The sequence below is a fragment of the Galeopterus variegatus genome, unplaced genomic scaffold (assembly GCF_000696425.1).
Source record: "Galeopterus variegatus unplaced genomic scaffold, G_variegatus-3.0.2 Scaffold7200, whole genome shotgun sequence".
NCBI classification, from domain to species: Eukaryota; Metazoa; Chordata; class Mammalia; order Dermoptera; family Cynocephalidae; genus Galeopterus; species Galeopterus variegatus.
The window spans coordinates 101,210-113,730 of NW_007733311.1; the positions used below are offsets into that span (position 1 = coordinate 101,210).

Sequence of the window (12,521 nt, forward strand, 5' to 3'; positions counted from 1 at the left end):
ATAAACAGAAAGGAATGGAGCCAGACACTGAAACCTACTGGTGGGGTCTTCAGGGTAGGGGAAGTGTGTGAAGCAAGCCAGGACCTCCCCCGTGTGTGGCTGGAGGCCTTTCACATCTGCATTCTACAGTTGATTTGTAAACACAGGGGTCGTGCTGACATTTCTTGTACTGGACAGGCATGCTTCCTGACTTTTTGGACATATTTTCCTTTAGAAGGAATGTTATCACTTAATCAAGCATATCAGTCTTTCCCAGTGGAAAGAAATTTCAATTTTGCAGTTAAAAAATAGGAATCCCAGTCCTTTCCTCTGTCTCTTGTTGCAGTTTTGCTGGAGGCCCTCCCTCATCCCCCACCTCAGATCAAGGTTAGAAATGGAGAGGGGGATGGCCTGCTGGTGAGGGCCATTCCCACGGTCGGTCCGGATGCGTCAGGCAGCACTCGGGCTAATCATCCCCTAACAGAGCATGTCATGGAGCACTAACCCCACGACCCCCAGCCCTTCACGAACATACCCTCCAGGTGAGCAGGGCTGGCGACTCAAACCCTAGTTCAGTTTGCAGTGGGAGCTCTTAGCACCATTTCTGGGAGCACTTAATAAAAGAGTGCTTGGGCTTTCCTGTCACTGTCTGTTCTGCTTTGAAACTCTCTCTTTAGAGGTTAGGTGGGTTCATGTGAATGAGCTGAAATCAGGAGGCCAAAAAACTCAGTATGAAGCAGTCTTTGCCCTTTATTTGTTTTCCATGCTAGGAATGCAAGAGACTTTCCAAAACCCACCGTGCGTGCCCGTGAGATGCTGGACTTCATTCTTATGTGCTCCTGTAAAAATAAACAAATAGCTTGCAGCAGCCCACATAGGGAACTCTAAAATAGGTCATGTTCCAGGATGTCACAAGTTTCCACCTATTCTTTCTTTTTAAAATTCATTTATTATTGCATATGTTTAAGGTGTTAAACTTGACGTTTTGATAGACATATACATAGTGAAACGGCAGCTACTCAAGGAATTTATATATCTGTCCCCTCACACAGTTACTTTTGAGAATGTGTGGTAAGAGAACCTAAAACCTACTCTAAATTCATTTATTATTGCATATGTTTAAGGTGTTAAACTTGACGTTTTGATAGACATATACATAGTGAAACGACAGCTACTCAAGGAATTTACATATCTGTCCCCTCACACAGTTACTTTTGAGAATGTGTGGTAAGAGAACCTAAAACCTACTCTTTTAATATTGTGTTGTTTACTGAAAATTTGCTGAGAGTAGATTCTATCTCTTCTTTAGAGCAGGAGTTTGACACCCTGGTTGCACATTGGAATCACCTGGGGAATTTTTTAAACTGCAGATGCTAAAAATGTCGATGCCTGCTTCTACCTCCAGATTGAATTGGGCAGGATGGTGGCCTGGTGTCACAGTTGTTTGAAATGCTCCGCAAGTAACTCCTGGTGAATCCAGGGGCTGGAACTTGCCATGGCTGTCGAGCTTGGGACCTGGGCAGTTTTAAAAATACAACTGGGTCTTGCCCCTGGAGGTTCTGATTTCACAGGTAGGGGGTGAGGCTGATCTTCGGGATTTTAGTGTGATAATGATGGACAGCCAACTTTGAGAACTGCTGTTTTATATTTGTGGCTGTCAACTCAGGCATGTGTCCTGGTTACCTGGAGAACTAATCCATGGCTCGTTGAGGCTGGAACGTCCCCCCGGGCGATTCTGATAGGACCAGAATTTGTGACCGGGATGTAGAATTTAAAGGACAGCCAGCAGTCATGTCCCAGTTATCAGAGGCAGGCGACCCCACCAGCTGCCTCCTACCATGGGTAGTGGCATAAACCCCACATGACCATGCAACGGGGAGGATTTGGTGACATAAAATGTCTGAGTGTGCAGCACATGCCTGTACCTGGGCATCAACCCGTCTTCCTTCCCTCCCGTCTTCCTGCCTCCCAGCGGTGTCTCAGCCCAGGATCCGCTGTATGCCCACAAACTTCGATAGCCACCAAGAAAAATCAGAACCACCCACAGCATTTTTCACTGAATATACACTGAGCTCTCAGCTGGCTGTGGTTTTGCACTCTCTCGATTAGTTTACAGAAGTGGGAGTTTGGTGCATTTGGACCAAGGTGCAGAGTTGCCAAGGAGGTTTGTGGTTGTTTTTTCTTAAAACATAATTTTCTACCTAAGTGATCTGTGAAGGTCTTCTCTCGCATGTCAGTCTGCTCTGTGACTAATGGCGATAACGGTGCTGACCCCAGTGTAGGCTGAACGCAGGCCTACGTATGAGCACTTTAGCAGCCCCCGACCGTGTTGGCCTGAATACCCGATTCTCCAGGGCTCTGTGGGCAGTGCCTCTGGGTGCCCCCAGACAAGGACTGACTCTCCTGCTCTGCCCTGTCGTGGTGGCCATGGGTAAGGTCCTGCTGTCACACCGTCCTGGCCCCTGGCACAGCTTCCCAACCCTGGAACACTGCAGGGCTCCATCCCTACGTGTGGCTGGAGTGACCAGGTGTCACTCTGCCTCCGAGGCTCAGTGTCCTCCTGTGCCCCATCGTGAATCTCAGCTCCTGCTAGGTCTGGCAAGGTCCAAAGTGACACCTGTATGGCCTGCTGGCTGGGTGGTGCTCAGCAGGTTTCCTTTCTCTGCCCTCAGTCCCATGAATAACAGTGAAACTGCTAAAATGAGAAAATGTGCTTGTCTAGGGGACCGGCAGTGAGGGGGACACCGGGGACATGCATCCTATTTTATAGCTTGGGTCAGGTGGATCCTGAGGCCCTGAGTGGGTAATCAGTGTCAGGAGGAAAGGAGGCCATGGGAGGACATCTGAGTGCCCAGCACAGGGACTGGCCCAGGAGGCGGTGCAGGTTATGTTTCAGTACAGTGTGCTGGTGGACTCAGCACGTCACCCAGACCACAGGGGCGTGAGGCTTTTTGTAAAGGAAAAGCCACTCCCTGGTCCTCCCTCCATGGAACAAGGCTCGTGGGTTGAGTTGCAGATCACCTTCCCATCGCCGTGATCTACGTTCACTGGGGGTCCAAAGTCCCCAAGGTTTCTGCTCTGAGTACTTACGGCCTTTGTAACCACCAGGAACAGGTTGGGGTTTCTTTTTTATTGTCTGGGAACCAGCAGAGAAGCAGGTGCAGCTCTCTGCATGCAGCGTCTGCCAGGGGTGGGGAGCCAGGCGGGTGCAGGCAGGTGCAGGTGGGCCCAGCCGGGGCTCCCGGAGCAGCTCTTTGCCTGCAAATGTCCCAGTGTGGTGGCTTGGATTTTGTCCCCTTTTCTACTTGGTTTTTCTCAGAAGAGGCACCTTGGGGAACTCGGGGAGGGAGGGCAGGTTGCCTAGAGCCCCACAGCTGCTCCCAGTGCTGGCACAGCCCCTCTTGTCACCTTTTCAGTACAGCTCCCAGCGTTGACAGCCACACTGCGTGGCAGCCAGCTCTCCCTGCTCTCATGAGGTCTCCTTTTCTGCTCTTTTCCTGGATTTGACTTCTTAACTGAAAATAAGAAATATATATAGTCTTGGCCAGTTTAGTGACATGGATTTTTTAGTACCGAGCAGAGAATAGGTTTTAACTATTTTATTATCCAGCCCATTCAGTGCTTCATTGTTCAGATTGCCCAGCCTCACTGGATTATAATCAGTTCTTTAAATTTGATTTTGGCACATATGCTGCGGTGTGAGCAGTGAGGAATGTTACCTCTGTCTCCTGAGCCTGTGGGAGCAGGAGGGGCCATTGGGACAGGTTGTGGGTGTCAGGGGGGACACGAGGCTCTGTCCTCACCTCGTCGTCCTACTGGAAGCTCAAGGACAGGGTGGGTGTGATGGGGAGGCTGCAGGTGGTCCTGCTTAGGGTGGGCTGTAGGAGGAGCGAGGCTGGGACAGGGATAGATTGTCTACTGCAAGTGCTGATGACTTCATGTTAATGTGAAGTATGTAGGAAGTAATTTAAGGACTCAAAGGGTTGAATTATTCCCTCTGGGAATGCTTACGAGTTGAACCTCGGTGTGCAAGATCAAGTGTATGTCTTCACTGATATACAGGGCTTATTTACCTCTTGGTGCTGGGCTCCTGACTTGTGGCCCGGGCTCACCTGTTCACCCCTGACCTCTCAGCATTGGACTACTGACCTGTGGCCTTGGCTCACCTGTTCACTCCTCACCTCTCAGCACTGGCTCCTGCTCACCTGTTCACCCCTCAGCTCTCAGCACTGGGCTCCTGACCCGTGGCCCGGCCGGGCTCACCTGTTCACCCCTCACCAACTTAACAAAGATGCAGTGAGACCTCAGGAGGCTCAGATGGATGTGAGAGCTGTATGAGACCTGATCTTTGTCCCCACCTGGCTGGGACAGGTGGCTGCTCCTGTATCTGTCGTCAGAAAGGAAACAGAGCTCTCTGAGGTGGTGGTGCAGAGATAAGACACCTGCTGTTTACATAGACTTGTCTGGGGGTGGGAGCACAGAGGCTGGAAGGCAGGACACAGAGCAAATGAAACTCCTGGGAACGTCCCGCAGTGACCAGCCTCCTCATAGTCACCCAGACACCAGCGTGGGAGGCAGAAGTGCTCTGATTACTCCTGCCTCTGCCTCACCTGGAGCCACCTGCCAACGGTAGCCCAGAAGTTCTGTTGCAGCTTTGGAGTGAGACAGCCGGCCAGGTGGAGGCAGCAATGCCCGCAATAGGATGCTTGCACCCTGCTCCTGCGAGGGCCCTGCCCCTGCTGGTGTTGCACGCGGGGCCCTTGCATCTTTGTGCACACCCAAGACCAGCCCAGGGCACCCACTGCTGTGCGGTCACCTGTGGATTGCCCGGAGACCTGCAGGTGTTTCCAAAGCTGGCACAGCCCTTTTTTGTCACCTTGTCAGCCAGCTCCCAGCAGTGAAAGCCACACTGGGGACTGCGGGGCTGGGCTGGTCGGAGCCCCGAGTGGGACCATCCACCCAGGGGGCTTCAGGGGAGGTGGGAGCTCCCAGCACCCGCCCCTCCCCCCCAGCCCCTGCTCCTCCAAATTGGAGATGCTGGCGGGTCTCTTCATCCTGGAGGAAAGGCCCAGATGGAAATGATTCCCAGGAATGCCAGACTGACAGGCTGCTCCCTGGGGTGGGAGGGCTTGTTTTACCCAGGAATGAGGTTGTGCAGAAACAGGGCAGTGGGGTGGGCCTGAGGGGTGAGCCTCCCCTCCAGGATGGGCAACACAGAACAGGACCCTCGACAGACCTGGACCATGAGTCAGCGGGCAGCTGGAGCAGCCGCACAGCCACGTTGAAGCACAGAGGTGGTCGTGTGCGAGTGTGTGTAAGTGTGAGAGCGTGTGGGTGAGGAAGTGCACGAGAGACTGTGGGAGAGAGTGTGAGAGACTGTGTGTGAGAGTGTGTGTGTGTGACTGTGAGTGCTGCGTGTGCGAAACTATGTGACTGTGTGAGAGACTGTGAGAGTGTGAGAGGGTGTGAGAAAACGTGAGACTGCGAGTGTGAGCACGTGTGAGTGTGAGTGTGAGAGAGACAGAGCCCCAGGGTGGGCGCGGGGCAGGACTCGGCCCGGCCTCCAGAGGGCGCTCCTGCGAACGCACCGTCCCCTCAGTGGGCAGGAGGTGGGCCCTCTCTGGAATTCTCGCTGAGCCCAGTTCTCACACAAACTGCTGCCTCCCCTGCCGTGGGACCCCCTGCTCCCTTCCTGCAGACGTGGGGCCTGTGGCCTGGCTGCATTGGCGTCTCTGCCCTGGGTGCCATGTGGTGGTTATGTGGAGGCAGTGCTGGTGGAACATTCTAGACTTGGCACCAGGGCCTGGGCTTGAGTTCTGGTCTACCGTTGTGCTTGCTGAGTTACCTCGGGCCCCATGTGGAACCTAACTCTCAAGTTTCCTTGCCTGCAAAACAGCATCCACAGTCCCTTCCTTGGCCCTGTTTCAGAGCCTCCTCGGGGGAGGAGGTGGGAATGCCCAGGACAGAGCCCGGCATCAGCTAAAGCATAGACCTTATTTGCTTGCTAGCTGCTTTGAAACTAAATTGTTAAAGGAAACTTCGAAGAGAGTTTTAAAAATGTCTAACTAAGCCTCATGCTCTGAGACCCGTGTTTCAGTTTTGCAGATTGTTTCTCGGACCCGTTCCCATCTGGACAGAACTGGAATGTTCCTATCTTTATAGAGAAGTGCCCTCGGAGCCACCTGAGAGGCCATGCGGGCTGGTTTTCAACTAATGCTAAGAGGGCTTTGGCTTTGGAGCAGGCTGCCTTCAAATGTCAGTCCAGGAGCTGTTCTGGGCTGAGGTCAGGCCACAGTAAGCTCCAGGCTGCCTTGTGCAGGTGAAAGGGAACACCTGGCCACACCTTCCACACTTTTCTTTGGGCTCCATGCAATGCTGGGCATTGACATAATGTCATGGTGTCATTTGTGATAAAACACCACATGTTATTTTGCAAGTTGCCCAGAAGCAATAGTCCTTCCTGTTCCCAATTCACATCTCCAGAAGTGTCAGAGCCACATGACTTCTGAATGTCTAGGCTGTGAGTGGCGTGTAGATATCAGGAAAGGGCAGAGGAATCGTGCTGATTCTCCCAGGCACACGCAGCAGGCTAGTGCCCCGTCACTGTCTCTTCATCACGCCAGTCTTCTCACTCTGCTGAGCTTCGAAGTGTCTGGATGTGGGGGGAGAGATGAGGAGGTGGGCAGGGCTTCTTGGTGGGGCTCAGTATGACAGCGTAGGTCACAACCATGATGTTTTGCACGTTGGGTGAGGGCCCATCAGCCAGTTTGGCAGGGTCATTCTAAGGAGAGCCTTCTGTTTGTCGCACACATCAGTGATTCAAACCCACTTTTCAGTGAAATGTCATCATGAATTTCACACTTGCAAGGATTATGTGTTTACAGCTTAAATCCAAACTATAGGAGAAATTGTTGAGTCTGAATTTTCAGATCACATCACCAGTAGGAACATTATTATTTTAATAGCCTGCAGCAGGTTTTCTCTAACTGCCCAATCAGAAGAATCCCCTAGAAGAAGTAAAAAAATAAAACAAAAAAAAACTGGATTCCAGCCCTTGACCCAACTCCCCCCCCCATTCCCCAAAAGAGAATTGGATTCGATTAAGAGTGGGGTCCTTGGGAATCTACATCAGGAGTAAATGCCTGAGGCCTTGCTGGCAGGGAAAGCTTGGGAAGGTGAATGTTCATTGTTGGTGCTTGAACTAAGGTCTTTCCCCCTCCAGAATGCCTCATTGTTAAGATTCAAACTGTCATAGTAGGACCACGCTTTGCCAGAGTCATTGCATGTGCATGATCGCCAGGACACTGCCGTCCTGACTGGGGCACCCAGGCAGGCATGCAGCAGGTTCCCTCCGAGCTCAGCCACCGTCACTGCCACCCAGTGCTGCGGGCTGAGTCCTGATGCTTGGTCCTGTCCCCCAGAGGCCTGCAGGAGCTGTGTGCTTCCAGGACTGCCATGGGAGTCTGAGAGCGCCCCTGGGTTTCACATCTGTCTGCAGCAGCCAGGGCATCTGCCCTGAGCAATGTTGACCAACAATGAAATACAAAGTGCCTTCAGGAAGTTTTCCAGTCAGTTTTTCATTAAGGGTCTGCGTGCTCCTCTGTAAAGAAAGCACCCTGAGCCCACCTGTCTCTTTCCTAGCAGGCTCCTCAGGTGACCAGCCACTGGGCGGAAGACTCCGGAAGCTGAGCCTTGGGCAGTATGATAATGATGCCAGCGGGCAGCTGTCCTTCTCCAAATGTGCATGGGGAAAGGCCAGTGTGGACCAAGCCCCGAGCCTGACGCCTTTCCCCTCTCCAGCTGAAGTCAAAGAGGTGCGTGCCATGGCCATGTGCCAACCCGGGCTCATTCCCACTGGCTTTCCTGTCCTAGGGCTCAGGGAATGGGGATGGCCAGCACGGTCCCTGCACACAGCCCACTGTGACCCTCAGACCCCACCTCCGTCCCCATCTCCCAGGCACGGCTCCTCTGTGACTGGCAGGTGGTGTGGTTGGGAGAGCACGGTGTGTGGTCAGAGCCTGGATGCGAATCCCAGCACTCCCTAGAGATGGGCATGCAGGCAAGGCACCTCTCCTGGCTCTGCACCGCTGTGCTCTGATCTGTGGAATGGGCTGTGCGGGTTAGAGGCAGCGCAGCTGCGGACCTGGCCTTAGTGGGATTCAGTAAAGGGACAGCAGCAGCCAAAACATACTCGCTCAAGGCCATCCGGCAGGGCTCCTAGTGCTCCATCCAAGCCCCTCACAGAAGGTGACCCCAGGGCGAGATCTACCCACAAGAGCTTTCCTTGCTCTTGTGAGAAACGCAGTTGAGGCTTCTAATCAGAATCAAAGTAAGTTATAACCAAAATAAGTAAACCTTTTTAAATGTGGGCTTTATTCTAAGTTAGAAAACTTGGAACCTACAGAATAGGTGAGAAAAAAAAGTCACTTATGGTCTTAACTCACAAACAAAACCAGTGTTAATATTTGGAATATTTCCTCCCAGCCCTCTTTCTATACCGTGTGTTTAATTTATTGTGTATTTTTACATATCTATGAACATACCAGTTAAGGATTATTTTATCCTGTCTTTATCTTTCTATACCGTGTGTTTAATTTATTGTGTATTTTTACATATCTATGAACATACCAGTTAAGGATTATTTTATCCTGTCTTTATCTTTCTATACCGTGTGTTTAATTTATTGTGTATTTTTACATATCTATGAACATACCAGTTAAGGATTATTTTATCCTGTCTTCACTTAATGCTGCAATGTGCATTCCCTGTGCTATTTCAGACTGTCAACTTCATTTATTAGCTGTATAATACGGTATTAAAATGGTGGACTATAAAATACTTTCCTCTTCCTTTACTGTTGAACACGAAAGCATCTCTGTCAACTTCATTTATTAGCTGTATAATATGGTATTAAAATGGTGGACTATAAAATACTTTCCTCTTCCTTTACTGTTGAACACGAAAGCATCTTCTAGTTTTCTGTGGCTGGGAGAGGTGGGGCTGGTTCTGCACAGTGGATCCGGACTTCGGCTTCCTCATCCCCACTCTCAGATGAGGTCTCAGCCCAGTGGTCCGGACTGGGGGGCCACGGCTGTTCACAGGGGCCTTACCCTGACTCCCGTTCTTCTATTTTCTTCCGCATGCCAATTTCAGACACGGATCACCGCATATCCCCCAGACCTCGATATGATCGACGGCAGGATTTTAAGTAGCAAGGAATCTGTGTGTACAACCCCAGCATTTCCTGTGTCTCCAGAAACACCGTATGGTAAGAACGATGTAAAACAAGCTGTGTGCAACTTGACACCGCAAGGAGGAGAGTGACAACAGCCGCTGGCTCTGCTTTCTTTTCCAGTGAAAACGCCCCCACGCTATCCTCCGTTCAGCCCACCTGAGCCCCAGATGAGCAGCCCGACCAGCCTTCACAAAGGAGGACGTGGTAAGAAATCCACCGTGTGTTACGTGCACGAGACGGCTCCTGTACCACCTTGCACAGTCGCCACTTTTACAAAGACATCTTCTTATGCAAGGATATTTCCATGTATGTCACATGTCAGCAGCTTGGGGTGAAGGCAGATCTTGCCAGGTGTATTAGTCTGTTTTTCATTACTTATAATACCTGGGTAATTTATAAAGAGACAGAATTTATTTCTTATAATTTTGGCAGCTAGGAAGTCCAAGGTCCAGGGGCACATCTGGTGAGGGCCGCCTTCCTGATGAGGACTGTCTACACAGTGCCGTGATGATGCAGGCTGTCACATAGTGAGGGCTGGGCAAGAGCACATTTACACACGCTTTCTTCCTCTCCTTATGAAGCTCCCAGTCTACCCCTACCCCTAATAACCCATTAATCCACAAATGGATTGATCATTCGTGAGGGTAGAGTCCTCACGATCAAATCACCTCCCAAAGGCCCTGCCTTTCAGATACCATATTGGGGATTGAGTTCTGACATGAGCTTTGGAGGAGACAAACATTCAAATCACAGCACCAGGGAAGCTGTGGGAATGTGGCTGTAAAATCCACTTAGGTCGGGGGGGCGTGGGAAGCAGCACAGTGTCGGGTCACTGGCACCCCGTGGGGAGCAGTCCAGTTCAGCACCTCCTACAGCTACGGAGACGCGCATTTATGGCAAGTTCAGTGGTGCCTGGAGGCAGTTCAGCATTTGTGCTTTTGAATCCCTTGTGGAATTACTGGCCAGTGAGGAGTTGCAAGAAGGAAACTAGAACATCCCCCACACCCTTACTGAGAAATCAGGTTGCAACAGGGAGCAGTTTCTCTGCATGCATCGACTGCAGGGGCAGCCCTAGATGCTGTCACCCCAGCTACCTTATCATGCACACCTATGTGGCTTCTCCTGTCATTGATGCTCAGTCATTGTCCCTGAGTCTCTCCCGTGGAGCTCAGGGATACTTTCCATACTCTTCAACTTGTCCCTCATGCAGCCATCCCGGGGAGGGGCAGGCGTCAGGGCGGATTACTCAGTATTCTTCGAGGTGGATGTTGTCTCCATGCCCCGAGAGGCCAGGATGGGGTGGGCTCAGGCAGGCGGGGAGAGAACGTAGCCTAAAGCCCTGTGTGTCAGGGCGGATTACTCAGTATTCTTCGAGGTGGATGTTGTCTCCATGCCCTGAGAGGCCAGGATGGGGTGGGCTCAGGCAGGCGGGGAGAGAACGTAGCCTAAAGCCCTGTGTGCATTTTAAAGCCACTCTTCTCTGTGACTTTAGATTCCTTATGCTGCTGCTTTTCTGCCCAGGTGAGGGCAAGTGAGGGATACTGTTAATGGTTATTGGGCACATTACCTGGGAAGGCAGATTTCCACTGAAGTGTGTTGCAATCCTGCCCCTTACAGGAGCAGTTGTGATAACGACAGCTAGTTCCATTCTCCCACTTTCTCCAGAGCAAACCCAGTCTGTGGGTCATTTAATAGAAGGGTCGTCTTTCTCCTAAAGTTTCCTTCACAGTTTTAGGACCGTGAATGCCTCTCTTCATGCACTGTGTATAGCAATTAAACTATCCATATTTCTCAGCAGGTGTGACTGAAATTTAAGTTAAGAAAAAATGTGCACCATGTTCCTGCATTTGGATTTATACGTTATATAAGCATTCCATGAGAAGACGTATGTATATTCCGGTGTGCGTTAGTGTGACAGACTCAAACATGTATAGCCATTCATATGTCCTATATTTTTATAATTTAGATGGAAGCAAATAGAGGGACATCACTTCTGTCCCACCCAGCCCCTCTCCTCATGGAGTCGACCACACTTGACTGCTAACTTGGACGCATTTAGTGGATTTGTACTAGAATCAGCCCTCTGTCCTAGAATTCCGGCATCTCCTGCAACACCAAAACCTGTCCTAAAGGATGATTTCCTTTCACTGCAGTCACACTATAAGGGTTACTCTTACTGTTATCTGTGTTTTACAGATGAGGAAACTGACAGAGAAGTTAAGTATATTGCCTGAGCCACACAGCTAGTGAGTGGCAAAGCCAGAATTCCAGACCTGTCAGTCAGCCTGACTCCATAGCCAGGGACAGGTTGTACAGTTCTTGTCTAACGTGGTTGTGACATGACGTCATGACGGGAAAAGCACGTGGAAAGTCTCAGAGTCACAGGATAAGTGTGATTCTTGTGCTTAGGTGACCCCTATGAACTTCTGTCTCCTCATCTACAAATATAGACTCTAATACCTACACTGTACAGTTTTGCAGTGGTATCCATTAGGCATCTGTAATAATGCCTGGTTATGTATCATTTAGAGCTAGCTAATGATGTGCCTAAGAATGAGATTATTTGGTTTAAAATACCATTGCACCAGTTAGTTCAGTTGGTTAGAGCATGGTGTTGATAACACCAAGGTCCAGAGTTTGATCCCCGTGACTGGCCAGCTGCCAAAAATAAAAATAATAAATAAATAAAATATCATTGAAGAGAAGCTTCTCTTCCTGGAAGGTAGATCAGACATACTTTTCCCTATTTCTCTGGCTATGTACAGCTAAAAACCCTGGGCAGTATATAAAACAGATATAAGAAAACTCTGAAAGGTGGGGAGAAAAAGGCCGACTAGCCAGGGATCTTGAGACCAAGGGCTCCAGGTAGGCCACATCCGAGGCCATAAAACAAACTTCAACAGATTAAAAAGAATTGAAACTGTATGGAGCGTGTTCTCCAACCATAATGGAATCAAACTAGAGATCAGTAACAGAAGGTAACAGGAAAATCTCCAAACACCTAGAAACTAAACAATACACAATTAATTCATGGGTCAAAGAGGAAGTCTCAAGGGAAATAAAAAAAAATATTGAACTGAATAAAAATGAACAATAAAACATATCAAAATTTGTGGGATACAGCTAAAGCAGTGCTGAGAGGAAAATTTATAACAGTAACTATAAACATAGGAAAAGAAGAAAAGCAGGAAGTGAGAAGTTTAAGCTATTACCTCCAGAACCTGGAAAAAGAGCAAACTAAGCCCAAGATGGGCAAAAAGAAGGAAATATTAAAAATATAAGCCAAAGTCAATGAAATTAAAAGCAG

General features: G+C 49.9%; 1 protein-coding gene across 1 annotated transcript in view; it reads left to right on the forward strand.

The window, feature by feature from the left end:
- Positions 1-9,459, forward strand: part of LOC103607165 (tensin-3-like) — a gene marked incomplete at its 3' end in the record, with an annotated part of 109,701 nt that extends 100,242 nt beyond the window's left edge. The window contains exons 15-17 of the mRNA XM_008591702.1: positions 7,624-7,793; positions 9,133-9,247; positions 9,335-9,459. Of these exons, the coding sequence (XP_008589924.1) occupies positions 7,624-7,793; positions 9,133-9,247; positions 9,335-9,459 (410 nt within the window). The remainder of the gene's footprint in view (positions 1-7,623; positions 7,794-9,132; positions 9,248-9,334) is intronic.
- Positions 9,460-12,521: the final 3,062 nt, after the last annotated feature.